Source organism: Cupressus sempervirens, chromosome 1, assembly GCF_028749045.1.
Source record: "Cupressus sempervirens isolate cs-2001-9-10 chromosome 1, ASM2874904v1, whole genome shotgun sequence".
Classification (NCBI taxonomy): domain Eukaryota; kingdom Viridiplantae; phylum Streptophyta; class Pinopsida; order Cupressales; family Cupressaceae; genus Cupressus; species Cupressus sempervirens.
This window is the reverse complement of record NC_143118.1, coordinates 83,429,097-83,456,897: the sequence shown is the minus strand read 5'-3', so window position 1 is coordinate 83,456,897 and position 27,801 is coordinate 83,429,097. Positions and strand designations below refer to the sequence as shown.

Genomic DNA, 27,801 nt, shown 5'->3' with positions numbered 1-27,801 from the left:
TTGAAAAAACATTAAAGCATTTATTTATAAACTGCAGTCTTATAATTGAAAAGCACATACTGGATTTTTATCCTTTTTAATGCATCTAAACAAATTATTCCTTCTAAAAGGTGTTTATTGATTTACATGTTTTTATCTTATTTTTTCTGATTAGCTTCAAAGATTCTGCTCGGACAGCATTTCGCCCTTTTAAAAATTGGCAAATTTGTTTCACTGGGCGTTTTTGGTAGCCATACCAAACCATACTAAATGGCTAAAATGATATTACATCACAAAGCAGACTTACATTTGTAGATTGAGCAGAGCAGAGTCTGAGAACTCTGGATACAACAAAAAGTCTTATAGCTGACTCATAAATATAATCGTGTGTACTGCCTTTGTAAAGCTGTCGCATATAATCAAGAATCAGTGCATCAAATTCTCATATAATTATTCTGTGGCCTGGATCAAATTGTTTCATTTGCTTTGCCTCACAGCATGCATAAACGAGACCATACGAGCAGGATCCTTTTGGATACCATCAGGGCCACAAATCCCACTGGATACATCCACTGCATCTGGTCTGAGAATTGATATTGCTTCACTTACATTTTCTGGATTAATGCCACCAGCTAGCAACCATCCATTTTTACTATAATCAGTTGGAACTTGTAGATTCTCCCAATCAAACTTTTGACCACTGAAACAAGAAGTTACTAAGTAACCATGTTAGCCGCCAATATTCTAAGTCATACAAATAAACCTAACAGGAAAATAATAAACATCTATGCATGCAAGGTGATATATAACATTAAATCCTAAAATATCCAACGCACCTTCCACCACTCAAGCTGTCAATCAAAATCCAATCAACCAAAGCTGAACATTCCTCTTTAGGGGTTTTTGTCAGAATCACCCCACTTTTATCCACATGCATAACATATATAATGTTGCGATGTTGCACCAAACTTGAAAGAGCACCCCGTGCACCATTTCCATGAAGCTGCAAATTACACAATTTTATGTCATCAAACAGCCACATCTCACAATTAAAACAGCAGTTTTCTTTTCTACATTTTCATGGTGAACATTTTGCCACTTAGATAGCCTTCAGAAAGTGTACATTTTTGTTTGCTGCAAAATTTCGGTATTAAATAACTTGAAAAATTAAATCCCTCACAGAAAGCACAAGAATACAGTAAACAGAAAGCATAAATACAGGAATCCCACGGGATTCTGATTGAACAAGACAAGTTGAAGGCTAATTATGACAGGTCTGGTTAATAAATGATACATCCTTTGTGTGTTATGCAAAATTGCAAATATTAAGACTAACGTATAAATTAACTACCGAAGTTCAATCGGAAAGAGAAATCAGTAATTAGCAATTATAGTAAATATCCTTTTCACAAGTCACTCAACTCCAATTAGCCTATAGATGACCCATTCATCAAAATAACAGTTAAGTACATTAAATTTAGGCCAACTCATGATAACGAATCACAAACATGAATTGTATGATTAGAAGTACCTTTGAGTCCTCATCAACAATCATCATATTTGGATGGTGAATCTCCTTTTGTCAGGAGAAGTCTTATTCAGGCATGTTCTGCTAAAAAGGGTAGCCTTGTACTACATAAGGACAAATTGAAAAGAAAAACAGCTTCTGTACTCCTCCATTCTTGGCTGTGAGAGGTCAACATGATGGGTTTACAGAACATAATTCAAAGAAAAGAACAGAAACCACTTAATGGCCGAAACTCCTATTATAACAGGCAGTATGATAGCATCATTTTCTGTTAGTTTCTTTCTATTAAAAAAAGAGCCTTCTAGTTGATACACTATTCTAACCTCCTACAGTCAAGTATTTTTTCCCTTTAACAACTGTAGAACTACTACAGTAACAAATGGGCTTTTCCTCCATTTTTTATTTCATAGTTTATTTTGAAAAAGAGCAGTCATATTCCTTGTTTCAGTGCAGAGTGATCTATTAAACTCATTTCGTTTAAGAATAATTTTGAGGGTGATTTCTTAGAGTGAATTGCCGTTCCTTCATTCAACACATTTCAGTAAATGGATGATGACGTTTCTCTTTACTTTGTTCGTTCTAGTTCAGTGCAGTATAAATATTATGCCCAGACTATGGCTAGAATTTATATTCCTGTTATTATTAATAACTGAATAAGTATGTCAAAATTTTATTATGCCTTAAAGTATGTAATGACAGCAACAATGTCATGTTCGTATCATTGTGTATGGTTGGCCCTCTGATAGAATCATGATTAATTAACCCATTACAGGTCTGGGAGATCAATAAGATATCAAAACTTATGGGGCATAAGTGACACAAAGCACTTATTGACAGAAAGCCTTGACCGGAGTTCTAAGGTTTCATATTCTGTTATATGTAATATACCTGCGATGCAATAAAAAGGAAGAATTCATATGTACAATAAGTCGAAACCAATTACAATTAATACATAGATTCTTATATATACTTCCAAAACATCATATATTCATTTACTTTTATATCTTAAAATGGTGGGGGGCCATTATGTATAGAGTGCATGCAGGGTGAAGCCCAGTAGTTCCTACGTGTGTTAGCTGCCTGCCAATGTATTGTTGTGGTAGTAGCTCAACAGAGCTACCTACCACTTAGACCAGTTACTCCTAATGATAGCTGCTCCCATAGATAGAAAGATAGAGATAGAGAATGGTACATACATACATACATATATATATGAATTGATTTTTACTCGCTCATCTATCTCCCACTTTTCCATATTTAAATAGCCTCTTTATGACTTTTCCTCTATAATATTTTACTCTTTTGTAGCTTATTCAGCCATGTTAGAGCCATTTTAAGGCTAAAAATTGGTATAAATTGGATATATCATACATGGGTCTAGAAATGACCCAAATGATATTTGTTATGCCTCACAGCCCTCTCTATATCCTGCCAACAGCACTCACCGTTATCCCCTCTACTGATGACAATTTGACATTTTACTTATCGATTTCGAGAAAACATCTACTCAATCCTCTCTTGATATATAAGGTCATGTCTCACACTAAGCTTGCAACATAAGATCATGTAATGACTTCAAGGTTCCTTCAATTGCGGATACTCGCTCAATGAAATGATAGGATTTGTTGGTAATCACTTAGGGGACTTGCACTATTTATTCCATAGTTACGAGACTCGGACTCGCCTCTTGACTCGGAAAGTCAAAATTCGACTCGGACTCGAACTCAGCAACCAGACTCAGCAAGGACTCGGAAAATCGGAAAATCCACGAAATTCAAAGATTTTTAAGGATTTAAAGATTTTTTCATATTTCATTTAGTCAATTAACATCAAATACACAATAATTGAGATAAATAGAAACTACTTAGCACTCATACACAATTTTGTATAGATCACATAAGTATAACAGCGAATTTCTAAAGGAAAAAAACTGAATAACATAATATAAAGTTAAACATAGTGTCACTGTCAAATGTCTACAATATATGAAATCCATGGAATCAAAAGTTGAAAACATATATCAAAATATCAGTTAGAGTGTAGAAGACTAAGGTTCATAGTAGCCTATGCCCTCCTACGAATATGCCTAAGATAAGTCATGGAAGACTCGGACATTGAGAAATATGTTTGTTACAGCTTAAGTGCACATTCTAGACAACAACAATGCTTTCAAGTATGTCTATCAATTAGCTTGGTGAAACACAACCTTCAATGGTAAAAGTCTTTTATAACAATTATAGTTGGCTTACAAATTTTTGCCAAGAAAATGATCAAGGACATAGCCAACAACACATATACACGTAAGTCTGAAAGTTTGTAACTTTATGTGCAACACTAGAGAGTTCTAACATTCATGAACACGTAAGTCTCAAAAAAAAAAAAAAAAACTCATATACATCATTATAGAATTCTAACACAAATATATATATATATATATCTGAAAATATCTGTACAACATTACTGAACTCTACAATGCTGAAAGCGACTTCTTCAATATGAAACCCAGATAGTAACCAATATTGGCAGTGAGCCCCGCAACATATTTTTCAGAATTAACATACACTGAAAAAAAAAAAACACCTTCCAAAAATCTCTATCTTTTTTAAAAAAATAGAAAAAAAATTTAAAGGAAAAAAAATTGGGAGAGTCCTGGGCTCGGGACTCAGCAAGTCCCTGGACTCTGCCAGGACTTGGCCAAGTCCAAGTCCAGAGGCCATTTGCCTCAGAAAGGCCGCCTCTGCCTTGGACTCGCAATCTCGGAACACTGATTTATTCAATGGATATTAACTGTTTTCACTTCTAAAGATTTGGCTTCACAATGTGCAATGCAAATATTGTTTAATTTTCCAAGTTTTCCACTTTAATTCAAACTTAACTTCTACAACTACTTGTAACTCAGGAGGGAAGTATGGATGAACTTGGACCCTACTATATGTAGCTTTATCAGCAACAACATCCACCTAGAGCAAGCTTCTAGAGATATACTCAATTGGTTTTCAAATCAATATCTACGCTCTTCAATAGATGAAAACTAAAGATTGGGCATTAATTCACATTAAGCACTTTCACTAGCTCACCACACAAGGCACTCCTACCATCAGTAAGATGCTAGTGGCCTAGTTTATAGGCAAGTTAAGCAAGTAAACATCCACAATTCCTTCATCCAACTAAACTACTTCTAAACAATATGAAATGAAATCCTAAGTTAAGCGAGGAAATTTGGATTACCGTGCAATAATGCAAACTTGATCTCAACAATTCCCAATGCAAGACACAACAATGAAGAGTAGTTGGCATTATATGAGCAACAATGCTGCAAGTACCATTTTACAAATGAGAGGGATAGGATTTATATAGGAGCCCCAATTACAATGAACAGCCAAGATTGATTTAAAATCAATGGCCCAAACTAACCCATTACAAACCCTAATTAGGGCAACCAAAAGAAGCCAATAGGAATGAAGCACCATTAAATAAGCCAATGAGAAAATTTAAAGGGTTGAGGACCAATAAAAAAACAAGGAAGCTGCCTAATCATCATACAAATCATCATCCAAGATATATATACTCCTTTCTTCTCCTCTCTCTTAGCAAAACTGATGAGAACTTGAGCAAAATTTCACTAAGTTAATGTCAATATTAGGTAGGTTGTTATGTTGTAACTCCATGACCTCTAACTTCTCCATGCAATCTTTATCTTAATTCAAACTCCTTATCCTTAGGAATTCCTAATCGTTCTTGGACTTCTTTCTCTTGGATGGTTGGACTTTACAATGCTTGAACCCTTTTTATCTACCTTCATCATATGGAATTCTTCTTTGACTTCATCTTTGGATTTGATCCTTGGAGCAATCCCTTGAACACATTAACATCTTCCTTGGGCATACCAAATTTGTTTCCTTGCATGACTCGATCATCATCAAGATCTCCCTTGATGGGAATCTTGTCATTAAATTATTTCTTGTTCGACCTCAGACTTGCCCTTGTGTCCTTTCTCCCATGCTAACTTTGGTGTTAAAATAATCCTCGAACATTCCTTGGTGTACTCATTTGATCCTTATGGAAAATTGATGTGAATAGGGACAAGTTGATCTCCTTGTAGGATAGTCTTTATCCTTCAACCAAGTGTGTTGACCTGCATAGGGACACATGAATGTCCATGAATTGAATCTTTGAACTTGTCCATGGACCTCTTTAAATCCGAACTTGTCCCATGTTCTTGCTTGATGAAGGTTTGCTATTGGGAAAATTCCTTCATCTTGATCCTTGAATTTTCTTTCCTTTGTTCTAGTTTCAAAGTGCATCATCATCTTAGAATAGCAGATTGTTGTTCTTGATGCCATTTTTCCTTACTATGCCATTTTGAGGGGACACTTTTCCCTCTACGACACGCAACGTGTTTTTTGCAGTTTTCTCATTCTGCATTTTTTCCAGGACTGAAGAACACGACACGTGACAGCTTTCAGATCTTCCACGTGGGTTAGGGTTTCTCTGGTTCTTTATTGCTTGTGACTGAATATTTCATCCTCGTGGCTAGGGTTTCCCTTAGACCCGAGGCTAGGGTTTTAAAAAAAAAACTTCTACATTTTTTATGTTTAAAAAAAATTGTGGCCACTATTTTTTCTGATTTTTTCATTAACAAAATCAAAGGTTTCTGCAGTCAAGCACATAGGGATTCATACCGGAAGTTTTGACTGATTTTTGGACAAAAAATCAGAATCGCAGCTTTTTAACAAATTAACCTCATTTTCCGTGTCATAGGAAAAATAGTAGGGATGCCACTAACATTATGTTGAAAAGCAATCAGTGCTTCAACTACAAGAATTACAACACATGGAAACAGTGCACACTCACAACTTATGAGTACTGGTACTTGGATCAGATTGTACTTGGAAAAGCTGCTCATCCCACTGTGGCAGGCAAAGATGAGAACAAGTTTGATGAGCACAGTCAGGAAGTAGTTATACTCATCAAGTTATCAGATACCAATGATATGCTTCCAAAAGTGTCATTTGGCAAGACAACACTGGAGATTCGTACGCATCTAAAGAATCTCCATGAATAGTTAGACAAGGGCAGAAGATTCTTTCTAAAGAATATGTTGCATTCCATTATGATAGACAACAAGGTGTCTTTGTAGGAGCATCCTATGAAGATAACGAATATTCACAATCAGCTGGAGGCCATTGGTCGCAGGATGGATGAAGAGGATCTGATCACCATCGTGCTGAAAATCTTACCATGATCCTACAAGTACACCATCGAAATTCTCAACATTACGTCCACTAATGTTGATCAGAAGTTTGATGAACGGTGCAAAAAGCCTTTGCAGCAAGACTGGTGGAAGCAACAGCTTCAGAGCAGCAGACAAACAACCCCTACAGAACAAGAGTTTACTACCAAAGCCAATGATAACATCTCAGCATAGTCTGTGGCAATAGCATTGAGTTCATTTGCTATCTCATTCCAAAGCTCATAGCCTCTGATGGATCAATTAATTGGTTCAATCAAACTATTTTTTGCAAAACTTATTTTTTCATAGGCACTGAAAAACCAACAGAAGTATTACAAAGGAACATCATAAATTTTTTCTCAGCTTCGGCTGCACATCTCCAATAATAAGCTCTAAAGATCAGCAATGAAGCTGTGGCAGCTCATTAAAATTGAATAATACTAAGCAACAAAACGGCTCATCAGTTGCATAGTCTTAAAGAAGGAGACTGCCCATCAAAGGAGAAAAATTAGTATTATGAATTAAGGATGCTTTAAATTCATCAAGGTCATCAAAAACTGCCCAAACAAGCTAACATCTTTTGTCAACACGTTTCAAGAATTTTTCTCCAACTATAAAATGTTCTTTCATGCCCAGGAGGATCTCAACAATGAGGGAAGTTGCCATTCAGATATGCCTGGACATCATACCTAGTAAGCTCGCAGCCATGGCATAGTTTGTATTATGAACCCCTTTCTCCTACAGAGTTTCATTCTTGCTTTGAATTTATGGCTAATGAGAAAGTTGTAGATGTTTCTCAGCCTTTGATGCATATGCTATGAGGTCACTTAGGCATTTGTTTTCTAAGTTCTACTTGAAGTTCATCATATAGACATTACAAACTCTATAAAACCAGACTCCAAAACAAGACTTGTAAATTTGATGCCTAAGAATATTCTTGGAAAGAATGAGATAAAAAAGAAAATATGAGCAAAAGATGATAAACTCAAGTCAATAACCTAAACTTTCAATAAAAAGCAAGACATCTTAATCATTTTCATTTTCAAACTAAGCTACAAAAGGTGGTGAGGCATCACAAGTTCACTCTGTCACATTCTTCTGTGAGAACACCATGGATGGTATCTACGTAACAGTGGACTTCATACAATGTGGGTGCCAGGCCTGCACAAGTTCTCCAGCTGATTTAACTGCCATGCCCCCACCACAAAAGCAATACTATCTTCATAAACAAGAAGCATTATTAATTGTGGTTGGGTTTATCCAAGATTATGACAGCAACAGCATTGACAATAAACAGCAATTAAACCACCTTGATTGTGCAGTAAAACACTACGTAGGTTGTTAGAGATGTGGTGCACTATAAGGTGTGATATTTAATTAATGAAGATAAACAATGAATAATGGTGGGTCACCAATATAAGGTCCAAACTCATCATGAAAAAACAACACACAAAGGTGGCACTTGTTGAGGGAAATGGAAGGATAAAAAATCACTTTGCAAAAAAACAGGAAGGCATCAAAGAAAATGAAATCATTTCCAATGTACATCAACCTTCCTAAGGAAGCAATCATATACAGAAAATCATTCAGTAAAGGAAAATACGGTCATCCCCCAAGAAGGGAACATCCTGATCAGGTATAAGAAAGTAGCAGAATTCTGATCATTTCAGAACTGTTATAACGGATTCTAACAATCTTGATAATTGCCCATGATGTAGATATTGCCTATGCTTTACTTGTCAACATTTATCCCTTATATACATATATGTATAATTGGATATAAAACACACGTCTATTAATAAACCTGTTTGTAAACCCCTTTCATGTAGGTAAGGAAGGAGGTGTAAGTAAGAGCGGAAAATATAAGACTGCCACCTGAGTAGGCCACACAGGGTGGTTGGCCATGTTGCCAGCCATTGGGACCAAAAAGGAAAGAATATTCTTGGAAGAGCAAGAAGCCCCCTATATTACAATCTCCTCTCCAACTCTACCATGATAGATTCCTTAGGGGGTGAGCCATGGATAAAGAAAGCAGGTGCAAGCACCCCACTAGTTAGAACACTCAAGTGGATGTCCATATCTCTTGCCACTAGGACCAAGAGGGTGAGTGTTTGCTCTCCGGCTTAGAGTCGAATGGCTTTAGGTGGACTTATCATGCTTCTTCTTCCAAACCCCAATATGTTTGACTGGTAGGAAGTGATAGAAATATTGTATATATGTTTGTTATTGACCAACCCTAATCATTGAGTGTGTGTGTGTGTGTGTGTGTTGGGGGGGTGTGTGCCTATCCTTAGTTATGGTTGCGGGTTCTGAATCTAGTAGATATTTTACTTGATAAAGATACAACCCTAACCATTACTTATGGCAATTATGATTCTATGGCAAGTACTAGGGTAAATTCGGAAGGGAACATTACAATTGGTATCAAAACTCTGATTAGCTCCATTTTCATTGCTCCAACAGAGTCGTCCTTACTTTCACAACAGGAACTAAGTCTATCGTTCCCTTAGAAGTTTAGAACAACACACAGATTTAGTTTGTCGCACAATGTCCTTGACAAAGCTCAACCCCCTCCTCCACTTAAGTTGCATTGTCAATGGGCGGAAGGTGATGCCCAATCAGCTTAGTCACATTGCATTGTTATATTCTAGAAATCGATTTGTGGAGGCTTCTAAAAAACTGTTTTTTATAACTCGATGCATTCTTTACCCCATTGGAGGGGAGTTTCTATGTTGTGTTTAAGGGCTCAATTAACCATTTAATGTTAAATATTAATTAGATTTTTATGCTAATGATTTTTTTTTGTTTTAATCACTATCTTGCAAGTTTATATGCAGATATGTGCGTGTGTGTGTGTGTGTGTGTGTGTGTGTGTTATATTAAACCATTGTTCTTAATTTGATCAGAAAGAATGTTCTGATAATCACAGTTAATATTGATACAAATTATCATTGCAAAGCATGATCTGCGATTATTATATTAAGCCCGATCTTACATTTCATTGCAAAGCATGATCTGCAATTATTATATTAAGCCCGATCTTACATTTTTATGTTTAATAATAATAATAGTGTAAAGATGCATGATTATTAATTATAGATCATGCACTATAATATTCATATACTCGGATCAAAATACAGAATGGATAGAGATTAAATGCTCAAGGTCAATATATTATTTATGCATTTGCTTTCATCGTTTAGAGTAATCTGACCAAAGCCACACTTCTCTAACACTCCCTCTTAGCTAGGGAGGGGAACTTTACCCACAATGTAAGCACAATAAATCCATTTATTGTGAGAGATAAAGATATCAATTCGTCATGATATTTGAAGTTATGGCATGTCCACAAATCTCAAGTTACATGATATTAACCATTCTCACAATATCCATTATGGTATGCGATGCCTACTATACGGATATGTATTCATGGCATATTCACGGATACACTGTCACATAATATCCACCATGAACATCTCAGTAATATAAATTATTATGGCTATCCATAGATATCAGTTTACTTGATATCTCCCATTTAGTTGATATTACTTAAGAGATATCAATTATCATTACATGTCCGGAGATATCAATTATCATGACATGTCCACAGATATCAAGCTGCATGCTATCCATTATGATAGTATTGTTAACTATTCTAAAGCCATCTCCTTACAATCACAACCAGAAGTACAAGTGTTCATCATTGACAGATTGTCATCTCTAAGTGACGAGGATCATAGGGGCCCATGAAGTCATGGAGTCACACACATGACAATAAAAGAGTTTACACATTAAATATCTATAAAATATACTAGTACAACAAATAACATTGTCGAGACTTAAATAAGATTTTCACCATGCCAAACTTGCCTCTAAAATATTCAACCTTTTTCTTGGAGAGGCATGGTGAGAATGTCTGCAATTTGTTCTCCTCTACTAATATATCTTAATTGTACACCATTTCTCTCCACCATGTCTCAAACATAATGGTAGGGAATTTCTGTATGCTTTGATCTATCATGGAACACTGGATTCGCTGAAAGTTCTATATGACTTTGATTGTCACAATGAATGATAGTAGGGTTCATAGATTGTCTACACAATCCTACAAGAAGTTTCCTCAAACATACAGCTTCTCGAGCTCCCATGGATGTTGCAATGTACTCGGCTTCTATGGAGCTCTGTGCAACTAAAGATTGCTTTGTACAAAACCAAGAGATTATAGCTGATCCCAAGTTGAAAAAACACCCTAATGTGCTTTTTTAATCAACTATACTTCCAGCCCAATTTGAATCAATATATCCATGCAGATTTAGGTCTACATTATTATATTTTAGACCATAGCCAATTGTGTCATGCAGGTATCTCGAAATGTGTTAAACTACAACTAATTGTAACTATCTTGGCTCACACATGAACTGACTAAGTGCATTTAATGCATAGCAAATGTCTCGTCTAGTGTTGACCAAGTGCATCAAGGATCAAATCATTTGCCGATAAAGATTGGATTCTGCCAGTTCTGATTTTGTTGTTGCTTCTTTTAACTTAAGTATATTTGTTTCATAGGAGTTGTCACTAGTTTAAATCTATCATCCCAAACCTTTTTAGAGTGTCATCAGCATATTTTCCTTGATTTAGAATGATGCCATCAGTCTGTTGTCATACCTCCGAACCAAGGAAATAGTATAGGGGGCCCAATTCCTTCATGTCAAACTTAGATGCTAGGTCATGTTTACATTTGGTAATGACATGACCTTCTGTTGTAATTAATAAGTCGTCAACATAAAGAATGAGAATCGACATTTCGCCATTAATTACCTTAAAGTATAGATTCCGATCTACATCATTCCTGGAGAAGCCCAAGCCTGAAAGATGGTGATATATCCTCTTATACCAAGCTCAAGGTGCTTGTTTAAGACCATATAGAGCCTTCTTTAATTTGCAAACATGAGAACCATTGCCATGTATTACAAATCCTTCGGGTCACTCTAGGTATACTACCTCTTCTATTGTTCTATTAAGAAAAGAAGACTTCACATCCATTAGATGAATTTTCCATCTTTTGTAGCGGCAATAACAATCACAACCATGATGGAGGTGTATCAAGCAATTGGAGCAAATGTCTCTTCATAATCACTTCCCTCCTTTTGAAAAAGTTTCTGACAACAAATCTTCCTTTATATTTTTCAATACTATCGTTTGCAGCATGTTCACTTTTGAAAAGCCATTTAGTTGAAACCACTAATTTATCTTTTGGTCTAGATACAATGTCCAAAACATCATTCTTAAGAATAGATTGATATTCTTCTGTCATAGCATCTTTCCAAACTTGATGCTTAAGAGCTTCCGCTACATTAGAAGGTTTCGATTTGATAATTTCACTCATAAAGGCAACATTAGAGTATCTATGAAGTCTTCTATTTTCCCTGAATGTTTCTTTGGAGTTGCATTATTTTCAGCCTCTTGAATCATTTTCTTGCCCACAAAGGTTTTTTTCAATTTATAGTAGCATCTCTAGGCTCATCAGCAACATTCATAGGTTCATTTGTTCATCATCTTCCATATATTCATGGGTCTGCCTCTGAATCTCATAAGCATGATCCTCTACCATATTTTGAAGAGACTCTTAATCTTCAATATTCATTTTATGAATGTCTTTAGATCTTTTGAATGCAATATCTTCAAAGATTACATCTCTGTTTAGCTCAATTAAGTTTTGTCCAAGGTTGTAAATCCTATAGGATTTAGATGTTTCACTGTAGCCAAGAAATATTCCCTTTTCCCCTGGGGATTTAAATTTGAATCTCTTGTCTTTGTGTACGTGAATGTAAACAACACAAACAATGATTCTCAAATGGCTTACATCAGGTTTAATCTTTGTACATGCTTCTTTAAGGGTTTTGTTATCCAAATGGGAGTGAGGACATTTGTTTTGAATATAGACAACAGCACTAGGGGCTTCAGCCCAAAAAGAAATATGAAAATTTTGGTCATGCATCATAGCTTTAGCTGCTTCTACTATTGTTCTATTCTTCTTTTGTGCCACCCCATTTTGTTGAGGGTTGTAAGGAACAATAAACTCTCTCTTGATCCTAGGATTATTACAAAAGCTTTTGAAGTTATCAGAGATGTATTCCCCTCCATTATTTGATCTTAGAGTTTTGATTCTTTTACTTAACATATTTTCTACTAGAGCCTTGAATTCCTTAAACCTCATATGGACTTCAAAAGATTCTATACATTTCAGAAAATATATCCATATTTTCCTAGAATAGTCATCTACAAAAATAACATAGTACAAAAATCCAACTAAACAGGTTACTGTCATAGGTCCACATAAATCTGATTGAATAAGTTCTAATACATCTTTAGATCTACTTTCATTACAATGAAAGGTGCCTTTGGTGTTCTCCCCCAAAGCACACCCTTTGCAAGTTCCTTCATGTTGTTGTTTAAATTTAGGAAAATTTGTTAACTTTTTCTATATTGAAGGTAGAGAACGAAAATGGAGATGCCCTAATCTTCTATGTCAAATCTATCATGTATTAGAGGATTGATGAATTAAGGTTTGAGAAGGAGAAGTGCAAAGTTTGTATAGGCATCCATGTCGAACTCCTATAGCGTGAACTTTCTTGATGTTTTAATTCTTGGGCCAAGCTAGAACTTTACCATCCATGAAGGTAATTCGATATCCTTTAAGGGCTGAAAAGGAAATCAAATTACATTTGATACCTGGTACAAATAATACACCTATCAGTTGGAGAGAGATACCTGATTTTAATTGTATAGTGCAAGTTTTGATTACTTTCACAGGGAAGTTGGAATCATCTCCAAAGGTAACTTCCTCATCTCAATTTTCTACCAAGCTATCTAGGTGTTTTCTAAATCTTGTGATCGAGGTGTTCCACTTTCAATTACCCAAGTGTTAAGACTAGTAGACAAACAACTCAATAGGGCTGAATAAAATACAAGTCTTTCAAAGTCCTTTTCTGAGCTTGCCTTACTAACTTCAGTAATAGAGGCTTGAGGTTTAGGCCTTTTGGGACATTTCATTGCTTAGTGACCATATTTATCACATCTAAAACAATGTACTTTATGTAATGTTCCGAAGTACGGAGAGATTGGGGCTATACTTAATCACGCTGAAATGGCTACACACAGTGAGAAGAAGAATACTTGGCCGTGCAGAATAGATTGTTAAGAGGTCGTATGGTCTGTGAATGAAGGTGTACGCACAGTGGGAGTGAATGGGGAAATATTCGTACGGTATACAGTGTAGAGGAATACCCCACGAAAATGGACAAGATAGCCGTACGGTAGGCTCTTGGAGGGTTGTACGGTATGGTCTTGGAAGGTCATATGGTAGCTAGAAGAGATGTATGGTGGGTCGTATGGTGGATAGATGCAATGGAGGGTGTAGCGGGTGGATTGCCATGCAGGAAGGGCCTATGGTCGTACGGCAAATATGAAGATAGTCTGTATGGTGGTGGGTATATGTTGCCAACTTGCCCATACAACATGGATAGCAGGTCGTACAGTAAGGGCGAATGCAACAAGATGATGTTCTGAGAGCCACACGAATAGGTGCTTGGGATGGGTACAGTAAACCATCTACTGTGAATGCAATCTTGTTAATACACAAACAAAGATAGATCTAGATGAAGTCCAGACACAACGATATTCTAGAATAATACTTGAAAATAGCAATAATGCTCCAATTTGCCAGACCCGAGCCAAAACATACAAGCAAAATAGGGTGAGGGATGAATCCCACCAAAATCGGAAAGCCAAGTAGGGAAGATCTTTCACTTCCGAAATGGAGAACAATAAAGGAATCCCAACGGGGATTCGCAGTACAGAGAGATAATAAACCAAATCACATACCAATAACTACCTACAAGCTGTGCTTATATACCCATCGGGGAAAACCTTTCTGAGGGTGTACAAAGATAGTCCACGGCAAAACCTACCAACGGAAACAATTAAAATGAAAATGGGTTCGAGATATATTAAATCAATCAGCCCATTAACAAAGGTTTGATTAAAAATTTATTTTATGACAGGGACATTACAGTTCTCCCGTCCCAAAATTTGCTTGTCCTCAAGCAAATGCAAACCTTCTGTAATCAGCTTCTTCAGCTCTGAGTCAAGTACTAAGTAGATCTTATCGCCGAAGTAAATGATATCATCAATAACTTTGTATTTTTCATCATGTATATAGCCATCCATCAACTGACATGCAAAAGTGTTCTTGAAGTCCTCAACCAATAGATGGGCTCGCCAATTATCCAAAGAATTAGTCAAGGTGTTGACTGTTATGTTTTTACTTGCACGTCTGGGATCATATCATGTTTAAGAATGGCCTCCATCTTCTTGATTGTGACTTCCCTCGGTCCTTTATTTGACATTCCTCTTAACAGCACCTTTTTGCCATCCATCTCGAATGAAAAGTCTGTCCTTTTGAAACTTTGGGTGTACTGGTCAAGTCTCCAACCACTAGATCCCCAATATGATATCAGTATCAACCAAACCTATGACAAAGAAATCACCTATCAATGTATAGTTTCCCATGGAAATTCTTAGCCATGGGATCACATGAGTGCAAGGTAAAAAGGTTCCTCCAACAACCTTAACCTCAAATCCTCCATGCTCTAATGTATGCAAACCCTTACCAGTGGCCAAAGATGAATTTATGAAGTTGAGTGTGATGCCACTATCAATCATGATTGGGACTCATTTCTCGTGAAGTGTGCCACAAACCTTGAAGATACTACTTCCAACCATTGTAATGAGGGTAGCAATCGAACCCCCTTTTTGTATCAGGGCATTTATTCTCTCCTGTTGGGTAATTTCTTCATCAATCACTGCAGGTATTGGTCCTTTGTCATCATCAAGAATCAACTCAATGTAATGAATCTTTCCCTTCCCAAGGCAACGATGACCAGGTCACCATGGTTCTTTGCACATGAAATAGAGCTTTTTTCTCCAGAGCTCTTGCTGAGAGTCTTCATCCAACTAAGGTTTTTTTCTGAATTAGCTCCTTGTCTTTGTCTTCTTGTGGTGACAGTGTTGGCGTAGCTACGTGAGTTTTGGAGGAAGATGTGGCCATGTCACGCACCTTAATAGCTTCGTCGAGTGCGCACAGGTTGAACCCTTTGATCCAACCTCTCAAAGGCTCTCTCAATCCATCCATGAATAACACGATTCGAAGTCTTTCAAAGATGTCTGTGACTAGTACTAACAGCCTTTGGAACTCAATAATGTAATTCTCTACCGTACTTGTTTGCTTTAGCTAAGCTAAATCTTTGAAGTTTAGTTCGAGATCCTTCCCATCGAACTGGTCAATGAGTCTCTCAGTGAACTCGACATAAGAGGTTACTTGGTCGCGACAAAGAGTGATCAATCCATGATGCAACCACTCCTTCCAGATGAAGTGTTGCAAACTTAATTGCTTCCTCTTTGGCATCAGGTTGAGTTGGAAATAGGTATCTGCCTTCAGAACCCATGACTGTGCGACAATGGCACCAGAATCATCAAATGGTGATAAGTTTACCTTTCCGATCTTTCTCCTGAGGTCATCATTAAAATAACTATGATTTCCCCAGCCAGAATATCTCATTCTTAGATCAACAGTCTCTGTAAGATATATCACCTTCCATATTCGTATTCTGCCAATCTTCCCAAAGTTTTTCTTGCATTTTCTGAAAAGTGGGCTCTCTTTCTTTGCGCAATGCTTCTGTCCTTGGAAGGAAGATGGGTATTGAGGGTCGAAAGCGAGCAGGTTGAAAGTTTGTTCTTCCCAAAACAAAGTTGTCGCTATGCCCATTTTGTTCCCCTGTTGTCTTTCCCTTAGCTAATTTTTGTGGTGTTTCCTGCATAAGCCTTTAGGTTTTGTTGATTTGCATTTGATTTTTGCTTAGCTCTCTCAAAAGATTTATGAATCCTATCATAGGATCCCAATGTTTTGCCATTCTACCAACAAGGTTATTTCACCTTCTATGGGTATAAACTTGCATTCACTTCCACAGGCTGGCAGAATCACTGGCTTTGATACCACTGTAATGTTCCAAAGTAAGGAGAGACTGGGGCTATACTTAGTCACACTGAAATGGATACACATGGTGGGGAGAAGAATACTTGGTCGTGCAAAATAGATGGGTAGAGATTGTACAATCTATGAATGAAGGTGTCCACACAATGGGAGTGAATGGGGAAATAGTCGTACAATATATAGTGTAAAGGGATGCCCCACGAAAATGGACATGACAGCTGTACGATAGGCTCTTGGAGGGGCGTACAATATGGCTCTGGAAGGTCGTACAAACTAGTATAGGAGGTCGTACAGTAGCTAGAAGAGATGTATGGTGGGTTGTACAGTGGACATATGCAATGGAGCGCGTAGTAGGTGTGTGGCCATATGAGAGAGGCCTATGGTCCTATGACAGATATGAAGATAGTTCGTACGATGGTGAGTATATGTTGCCAACTTGCCCATACAATATGGATAGCAGGTCGTACAGTAAGGGAGAATGCAACATGGTGATGTTATGAGAGCCACACGAATAGGTGCTTGGGAGGGGTACGGTAAACCATCTACTATGAATGCAATCTTGTTAATACACAAACAAATATAGATCTAGATGAAGTCCAGACACAACGATATTCCAGAATAATACTTGAAAATAGTAATAATGCTCTGATTTGCCACACCTGAGCCAAAACATACAAGCGGAATAGGCTGAGGGATGAATCCCACCAAAATCGAAAAGCCAAGTAGGGAAAATCTTTCACTTCCGAAATGGCAAACAACAGAGGAATCCCAAAGGGAATTCGCAGTACAGAGAGATAATAAACCAAATCACATACAAACAACTACCTATAAGCCATGCTTAAATACCCGTTGGGGAAAACCTTTCCAAGGGTGTACAAAGATAGCTGATGACAACACCTACCAACAGAAACAATTAAATAAAAAATGGGCCCGAGATATATTAAATCAATCGACCCATTAACAAAGGTTTGATTAAATATTTATTTTCTGACAAGGACATTACACTTTAAACATGTCCCTCCTCTTAGATGAGCATTTTCCATTTGAGTCTTTGTCTTTCTTTCTTACCCTTCTTGTGAGAATGAGAATTGAGTACTTAAATATCTTCATTAATGGAGTTTCGATCAATTCCTCTTGTGATCAATAGTGACTTTCCTTGAATGCAATCAATTTTTAAAGGATTGAACTTAAGGCGGTTTAGATCGAGCACTTATCCCTTGAATTAATAATTCCCAAGATGTTGGGAGTCCATTGAAAAGCAACATGGTTAACTCTGTGTTATCTATTGTGTGGCCAATGGTGGATGGTCAATCTCTTAATTCTGTTATAATTATGACATCTGATGTGATGGATTCACCCTCGTTCATTTTCATAGGGTGGATTTGGTTGTTTTAGAGCAAAAGCCCTACTTGTATTATTTATCTCATATCCACTGATATCTTCATGGCTTTGTTGTTGTTTTTCATCCATTGATGTTTCACACTGTCTTCGCTGGGTATAGATGTTTCCTTTTCCACAAATGACTCTAACTAATGTTCTTTTAGGACAAGCATCATTCTAAACTTCCAAGGTACAAAGTTTAATGCTCCTTCAAGTTGATCCTGAAATCTGACACCTTTCATCATTTTGTAGAGTATATTAAGAACTCTAAAGGCAGCTTAGATGATCTCTTATAAATCTGATATGGATCTTCCTTATGCTAGCCCGGATACCATGTTAAATATTGATCAGATTTATATGTTAATGAATTTTTTTATTCAAATTACTGTCTTGCATGTGTATATGCAGATTGAACACTACTTTTGATATCTGATGATGATTATAATATCAAAACAATAACAATATCAATACCAAAGTGATATGACTTGATATCGATCTGCAATTACCTCAGAATCGATATCAATCCAATATATAAATGACAATATTAATCTGAAACAATTTAATGTCGATATAATTGTCGATGTTGTATCTTGACTTTGCAGTGATTAATTTTTGTACTTGATCAAGACTTGACGATTGGTGTTCATATATATATAATGTAGTAGAGACATGCCTCTACGTAAGACATGTTACATTAAACCTGCCCGACAAACCTGTCTCTTATATTAAACCAGCGATCTTAATTTGATCGATAAGTATGTTGTGATAATCACAATTAGCATTGATACAAATTATCAATGCAAAGCATGATCTATGATTATTATATTAAGCCCGATGTTAAATTTATGTTTATATATATATATATGCATGATAAATTATAGATCATGCACTATGATAATAATATACTAAGATCATAATACAAAATGGATAGACATTAAATGCCCAAGGTCAATATATTATTTATTGTAATGCCCCCCTTTGGAACAGGATTTAATAGTAATAACTAAAAGACTAAAATAGTAATAACAAAAATAATAAAAATGAAAAAATGATATGTTAACTAATATAGTACAGTGATAACAAAATGAATATTATCATTTATTTAGTATAACATTATGTTATGTATCAACATTTATCAACAAGACACGTAGGAAATAATATATAAATGTATAATATATACATATATATATATATATATATATATATATATATATATATATGACAAATATAGTGATATGCTACACTTGAGACGTATAAGTCAAATTATATAAACTGTTAGATAAAAGGATGAGATCATGGATATGTTGGACCAGCCACCAATGTTCTCCTTCGGGATTTGTAACATGTCTTAACCGCCTCCTATATTCTATAAGTCTAGTGGTTGTATTGGCAATTGATAGATTAATCTTTTGGTGCAACAGAAAATCCTAGCTTGTAACAAGTGGTGTCAGAGCTTCGTCACAAGTTCAAATCTCCTTGGACAATGCTGCGGGCAGGATTGCTAGACTAACCACCACGTTCTCCTTCAAGATTAATGACATGGTTTAACCACCTCCTATATTCTATAAGTCTAGTGGTTGTATCAAGCATTGACAAGTCAATTTTTTGATGTAATAGAAACCCTAGATTGTAACAGGAAATCTATAATAGTGGCATCCAAACATTAGTAATGTTTAAAACAATTATTATATTTGAAACCAATTGAAACCCTTGTGCCAAAGGTAGTATGAAGACGATACTTAGCATATAGTCATTGACCAAAGTAATATTTATCTCCATGTTAGAGTAAAAATTTATTATTAACAATGTTGGGTGGAGAATTGACTAACCACAAAGCCAAGTCTAAACGGCAATAATGTTTTTACTAATTATATACAATCCAAAGGTACAATGGTAATCATCGATAATTTTGAAAGATATTTGGAATAAACGACACAAAACTAAAACATAATATAATTAGCGGCAAACACTAAAGAGATGTGAGTTGTTTACAAAACCACCATTTGTATAGGACAGCGATCTGAACAGTCAAAATGATTAGTCAACAATTCAAATGACATGCTCTTCATTCATAAATATATATTAATGTGAATATATTTCCAATGGGAGGGATCAACTAGGAATTGGAAGAAAACAAATTTCCCAAAAAATTGTCTTAGTTTGAAGACAACTACAGATAGGCGAAGAACATCAGACAACAGCTATGTAATCAGCATTTTTGGCAATAATTCAATCAGTAATAAAATATTGAGTTACAGCGACAAGAGTAATGAAGGAATACATCCAGCAATAGAACGTCGACCGAGAGCACTGACATGCAAGGGGTGATAAACTAAAAAGAACCAACGGCAAATAAAAAAAATAAATGGAGGGCAGATGGAAACTAGCGTCAGAACATACAAGAAATATACCAATCAGGTAGAAGAAATGAAAATATTCATTGCCGAGTGTGTTCCTCTCCACGATGTTGAGGTATGGTGAACCCACATGGGCAATCATGGGTTGTATAAGTTCAATCATTGCTCATGCAAGCAGCTTAATTGTTCAAGAGTGTTTGTAGACTTTGAGTACTTGGAGTGTCCAACTTGTTTTTAAACCCTTATCCTCAAACTTTGCAAGGTGACAATTGGAAGAGAAAACTAGAGCTTGAAAAAAAATAAAAACAGGTTTTACATTGTTTTTTATGTAAGCATGAATGGTTTTATGCAGTGTGTATTTGAAAGAGAGAAAATCTCGACTGGCTTGTGAATTAAGTGAAATGGTGCTTCTAAAAGCTTGAAATCAGTTGCTCTTGTCTGAAACTGTTGTAGGACTTGGTTTTTGTTTTGTGTAGGGATTAATCTTGGTAAGAAGCTCCATGGATGGAGAGCTTCACTAGTTTCCCATATAAAAAAATCCCTCACCTTTTTTCCTTCCTTTATCATTGTGAAGAATTACAAGAATCTACAGAATTTTGTAAGGTTGTGTGGCCAAGAGATAGAAATTTGAAGACAATTGTGTGTTTGGATCAATGGCATTCCACCTAAGCCCTGTAAGATCATTGGATGGTCAAAAGATATCTTCCCCCATTGGTCCTGTGAAGAGTTGTGGAGCTTGGAACTCATCCATTATGTTGAAGATTGTATCTGCAATAGATATCTTTATCTCTGATTTTGCTATATATTGACAATTGAGATAATACCTATGTATTGTATTTACAACTGGAGAAGATATTTATGATGAGACATGTGCATTTGGAAATTGAAGAGACCTTTAGATGTGATATGAAGGGTCTTTTATATATATATAGCCTTATGTAATATGCAATTGTATCAAGTCAAAAGCATTGTATGTGAATATTTTATTATCAATAAACGAGATGTTTTTCTGGAGTGGCTGGGTTTTCCCTAAGTTGGAGGGTTTTCCCAGGATAAAGTCATCATGTCTCTTGTACCTATTTTGTTCTACTTTTGTTTATTGTTGTTATCATTATGTCTGAGCATATCTATTACATGTTATTAGAGCCAGGTTGGATAACAGAAATAAGAGAGCTTCTTTTAAAGTCTTCTTGTCATGTTCTGGCATCAATGTGATGTCTTGTGTTTTTGTCAGTTCAAGATCATAAGCATGTGTTTATTTTTTATTTATTTGTCTGGATCTAACTCTTCTTCCTCTTGTCAATTGCTCAACTATTTTCTATCTAAGAGCTTATTCATTTTATTACAGATTAGTATCTGATTCAGAAGTTATTCATCTATGTATAGAAGTTTTGCTGCCAATCGAATGTAGTGGATCTCTGTCTGTATTTTTCATCAACATAAATTTTGAATCTAAATCTCCTGGAGCCTGCATATTGTTGTATTATTGCCATTTTGTATTTAATAATACTGAGGTTTGTGAAGCCTTGGTTTGCTACATGTAATGTGAATCTTGAGATTTGCGATGCCTTCATTTCCTTTGGATTTCTTTGTTTTGCTTCTTCCTATTTTGATTATTGTTGTCATGTTTCTCCACTTTTACCCTTGGTTAATTTCTTTCTTGCCTTTGTTGCTTCGTGATATTCTGTTCATATTTTCTTTACAGAGTGTTGGGTCGATGTTGTTTCTTTTCTATTCGATGAATATGAGATGACACAACTCTGTAACATCAGACTATTTGCTCCATGGAGTTATCCGTGTTCGTGCGTTCTAGCTTGTTGACTTTTCTTATCTCTTTGTATTTTTTATGTCTTCATCTCTACTAAGCTTGCAGGTGCATAGTTGACGTCCTCTTTTTGGGCTCTGTTACTTCTCTCTTCTATGATGTGTCATGGCATTTATTTTCCTATTTATCCGTCAGTTCATAATGGTGCTTCTTGATTGTGACAATTCATCATGTTGTATCACTTGTCTATTGTTGTAGTTGGTTGATTTTTGTACAATTGAACCAAGTATTAATTGTGCAAAATTTTATCGTGAGGAGGATTTTCTTCTGCCATTCCAGGTGAATTTGGGAATCCAAGTTTGTTTGTGTGTTAGAAAGATATATGTTAGGTGTTCAATTGCCTTGTGTTCTGAAGTAGCAGTTTTCAAAATAACCTCCATGTTTTGTAACTGTCATATGAGCAAGGATAAATTTATCAAGTCTACTGAATCAATGTACTTGTGTGATGCTTTTCTGAGCAAGGATAACAATTATCAAGTCTACTGAGCATGTGATGACTCAGCCATTTGACCTGACTTGTAGAGTCTCCCTATAATTCATTTTCCTCACAATAGGAGATTGTCAAGACTGTATATGATATATTTTTTGTGCAGGTACCTCCAAGGCTACGAGATTTGTCTGTATCAAACTTGGACGAGCAACAAATGCCTTCCGAACGCATTCACCAAGTAAAGAAGCATTTGAATGATTTATCAAATGTGCAAAACCTCAGCTTCTAGCAACAAGGATCTTAGAAAGATTTCCAGATAAGTTTTGGAATTTAATCTCTTCCACATCTATATCTTTGGCACTAATAAGTTTTATTATGCTTTGAGATCCATTCTACATTGTGTGTATGTTTGCATTCAATTTAACAAGTGTTATGAATGCTGGTTTGCATTATTGCTCTATATCTTGAATATTGATTATAATTTTTGTTATAGAACTGGAAATAGTGTCTGCTTTTAGCATTGATCTCTATATAGGTTGATTCCTTTATGAGTAATTATTAATCCCTCTTGGTTGCAAGACAAGAAGCAACGGAATGATGAAAGATTATGCCCAGACTGTAGAAACGAACATGGGGATGCTGCTTGCAGTCATGGGATTGAATTGTTGATACATATCTTCATTAAATGAGGAAGATCATATATAGGAAATGCTATTCAAAAGGAGACTATTCAGCTTTAGAAGGAGGTTACCTAACAGAAAGATGTCTAATTCTTTGGAAGCTTATTTGGTTAAATTGGAATCAGCTATCTTATTGTGATGAAAGTTGTCCCTGCTGAGAGGGAGCCTATGTTGGGAAAGAATCTCAGCCATTCTTATACAAGTTATTGAGTTTATCTTTGCGAGAGAAGTTCAAGGTCAAATCTCTTGTTAATGAGTTCTTTTTTGTGGGAGAAGTTCAAGGTGAAATCCCTTGTTAATAAGTTCTTTGTGAGAGAAGTTTGAGGTGAAATCCCTTGTTCCACCCTCTGCGAGTAGGTATGGTGGATCCACATTCTTCTCAAGGAGAATTCTGAGGTGAAAGCCCCCGTTCCACCCTCTGCGACGAGGCATGTTGGACATGCATTGGACATGTATTCATCTCAGAGAAAAGTCTGAGGTGAAAGCCCTTGTTCCACCCTTTGCAACGAGGCATGTTTGACATGCATTCATCTCAAAGAAAAGTCTGAGGTGAAAGCCCCTGTTCCACCCTTTGCGATGAGGCAAGGTGGAAATGTGTTCTTCTCAAGGAGAAACCTAAGGTGAAAGCCCTCATTCTACCCTCTGTGATGAGGCATGGTGGAAATCGATTCTTCTCAAGGAGAAGTCTACGGTGAAGGCCCTCATTCCACCCTTTGCAAGTAGACATAGTAGAAGTCATGACTATGTGACTCTGTGACTTCAATATTATAATATTATGCTACTATAATGAATTGTGTTATGTTGAGATAACATGTTTTAATGAGAATGTATGTGATGAGAATTTATCATTGACATCTTTGGTTGCAGCTATGTGTGCTGATCATGCTAAATATCTCTCCCTTGCTAAGAGGAGGAAAAAAGAAAAAGGGAAAAATATCTAGAAGTAAATATCAAATAATGGTGCGGACCAAAGAAATATCCTATGCTAAGATTCTTCGGAAATTTTTTCCAACAAGATCTAGAACCTTAAATGTAAAATTAGGCTGTCAATCAGAATGAAACCTCTTCTAGTGCCATAATAATAAGCTTTTTCATGTTATATGGCACAAGTATGCTTCTATTTCTATGTTCTATGACATTTTGGGGATGGGGATGGGGGCGCGGGAACAAAAAGGGACACATTTCCGGGACATTTCTTGAAGGGCCAAAAATAGGGGACAATGGGGGACAGCAGTATACAATTTTTTGTATATAATAACTATATATATATATATATATAGTTAGAGAGAGAGAGAGAGAGAGAGAGAGAGAGAGATGTCAATAATTGATAACAAGAAGACAATATGCAATTAGATCATGGATTTGCAAGTTACAATGTATAACGCAAAAACAAGGAGATGTGCCCCCCCCTCCCTTGCCCCACTTACTTGGACACACCAAGGACTTGGGGACTCCATTCCCTCATCCCCAACAGCACTGCCAGATTCTGCCACCTCCAACCAAGGATGGGGGGACATCCCATTGTTGACTATTTGCTGATTTGAGTACTTATGTTCAATGTTCGATGTGCCAATTATATGCAATGTTCAAGTATTTAATCTTATATTGCAATACATATTTTCATAACTAGCATTTTAAGTATCATATGTATAGTAAATGCATCGCCTCACATCCCCCTACCATCCCCCACCATCCCCAAATTAAGGCCCTCTATTCCCCCATCCCAAAAACTTGCCCCCTTGTCCTCTAGGGCGATGCAACTATGGTATAACTATAACAACATAAATGATAATAGCAGCAGTATAAATCCGTATAAGAGCATTCTAAAGAGTCTCAAACATCAAAACCATGGTCTATCAATATAAATGTCCAAATCAAAATGTCTCAAAAAGAAGTCTGAAACATCAAAATACAATAGGCTACAGGTACAGCCAATGAAACTAAGGCATTTTTAATTTGATATATACATTTTTAACATATTTTTATTTAATAAATAAAACTTAATATGTTTTAAAAAATTAAATTAAATGTTAGACAATATATTTTTATATTATTAATTAATATAAAAAAATGATATTTTTATTTTTATTTAAACTATTTGAATTCTATCCTCTGCAGACATGAAACCGCGCCTTGTGGACCCCTTGCATTGTTGCTTTAGCAAAACGAATTTAAAAATTGTTTCTTTTAATGCTAAAAATCATCCGAATCTGTAGGGGCACTTTTTTGTTTTAGGGACGGATAGGGGGCCTTCTAGGCATACCCTAACCATTATGGGGAGAGTTAGTCATCCCCAAATGTCAAGGGACGTTTCCTGCAGTTTTTTGAAATCAGGAATGGCTAGGGGACATTTAATTTTCGTCCCACTGTCCCAAAACGTTTCAGAGACGAGGACGAATCCCCTATGGAGAAGAAATGCATCCCCGTGTAACATGGTTTTATATATTTTAAATACCAACAGAAACAGTTGCGGCCACTTTAATTAATTTTTAACCTTTGGACTCTGTCTTGTAGCAGGATAGCAAATGAGATTCTTTTCAGAAGTTTTTATGGTGTTTGCACGCGGCATATGGTAAATGCAATTTTCTACTGGAATTCAGCAATACTTTCAACCAGTGCTTGCCGAGATCTTATTGCCAAGGAGTCTGAGTTGTGGAGCCTGGATGTATAAATTTAGAACGGGTTTGTGCTTTCCAATGCATGTAAATAACTAATTAGCAATGTATTTATTGATAAGAACTCAATTGCATAACTCAATAAACTGACTACCAAGTTAAGTGCGTCACCTGTGCAAAGGCAATGTTTGTCGCATCATATGCCCGTTCAATCTCATTGGCATCCTCGTCAACAAAAACTCCCACAGGCTCTGCCCCATGATCCCTCACAGCTTTTGAGATTTCCTTTGCAACATCTAGTGAAACTGATCTTTTTGACTTGGGCCATAAAATCATACCAATGAACTTAGCACCTGCTTCTGCAGCAAGAACCGCATCATGGACGGAGGTGATCCCACACATCTTCACGAAAGGAACTAATGCATGTGATGAATCTGCTATCTTGTCTGCTGATTGAATCCTGCCCTTTGAAAGATCTCTTTCAGCATGCAACCTCATTATTACCATATCTTTTGCTTCTGTTGGCTTCATGCAGCAAAAGTCTGATGATTGCAAATCATTTAAACATTTAGCACGGCTGTAAAGATATCCAGTCAACCCATAAGCACTAACAATCTGCATGATGTAAGACTGGGTATAATAAATGTCAGAGAAAACAGTGAACTCGCACTCGCCACAAGACATAGGATACATGGACGGAATCATCACTTTGAGATAGGCTATTGCACATATAAATAGGGCTGCGAATGTATAAGATTCAAACACAATCACCAGGTGCTATGGCACGGGCACAGGAGGAGGCGAGCAACTCATATTAACAGCGGGTTTCTTTGAGGCTACGCCTGTGTTTATATTCTAATTCCCTTATCGCAAGTTTATATCTTGGTATGAATATTCAAACTTCCAAAATTCACTTTCCCTTGAATAGAGTGCATCTATTTTCATCAAGCATAGCTGGTAAGATTATTTTCTTTAAGCTTTTGTTTCTAAGGGTTTGTATGTCTTGCAACATTTCTCTCAATATATGCGTTTCGCTAAAGGAATCATTCCTGCCCATTAACTAAATGTCTCCAGGATACTAGCGTCTAGTGAACAAAAGAAGAGCAAACGAAATTCAGAGATTCGGCAACAGCGAGAATCAGGAATAAAAAGGGTTCTAACAGACCTATTCGATTTTACCATTACAACAGAGAAAATTGAAGACCGTTAAACTCTAAACGGATAAATAAATTGATCAATTATTGGCATTACAGTACGTACTTGTGGCATAAGCTAAAGACCTCGCTGAAGATTCTTTTCTGCATCTCGATGTGACCGCCGAAGGCCCTACAGCAATTTTGGTTTTCAGGATTTGCATTGCTGCGTCCCTCCAAACATGCCAACTAAAGGCCTCCTCGCTTCAACAAATTTACAGTTTCTAGCCAGATATACGATGTGTTTCTTTATAGCGTGTGTATATCCAGTAATCCCAAGACGTGTAATCTGACACAATGTTCCCTGTCGCAACAAATCATATTGCAACCTCCCGGGTTGTTCCAGAATTTGTCTAACCATACCCTTTCATGTAGGGAGACGAGCCCGCCCAGGTTTGAATGACCGCACTGTTATCAATCTTCCTCAATCATAGTAGAAGCTAAACCCTAATTAAAATGTCAAATATACAATAGACGCTCGGAAAAAAGATTGCGTTCCCCTTTGTAAGGCGTGTTTTAATTTAGGCCCC

General features: G+C 36.4%; 1 protein-coding gene across 1 annotated transcript; it reads right to left on the bottom strand.

Moving 5' to 3' along the window:
• LOC149576341 (N-(5'-phosphoribosyl)anthranilate isomerase 1, chloroplastic-like) lies at window positions 1-27,801 on the bottom strand. Its single transcript, XM_089816913.1, has 4 exons — window positions 27,339-27,801; window positions 26,250-26,620; window positions 816-982; window positions 1-679 (listed from the first exon to the last, which is right to left on the bottom strand). The coding sequence occupies exons 1-4, from the start codon at window positions 27,433-27,435 to the stop codon at window positions 457-459; spliced, it is 858 nt and encodes a 285-aa protein (XP_089673039.1). The 5' UTR covers window positions 27,436-27,801; the 3' UTR covers window positions 1-456.

What these genes read in the sequence shown, in the direction of transcription:
- LOC149576341 (XM_089816913.1), bottom strand. Translation starts at nt 27,435, where the DNA reads ATGCAAATCCTGAAAACCAAAATTGCTGTAGGGCCTTCGGCGGTCACA. An exon ending in CAAACATTGCCTTTGCACAG is followed by an intron (nt 983 to 26,249) that starts GTGACGCACTTA and finishes TGTAATTTGCAG; the next exon opens with CTTCATGGAAATGGTGCACG. An exon ending in GACAGCTTGAGTGGTGGAAG is followed by an intron (nt 680 to 815) that starts GTGCGTTGGATA and finishes TTCTTGTTTCAG; the next exon opens with TGGTCAAAAGTTTGATTGGG.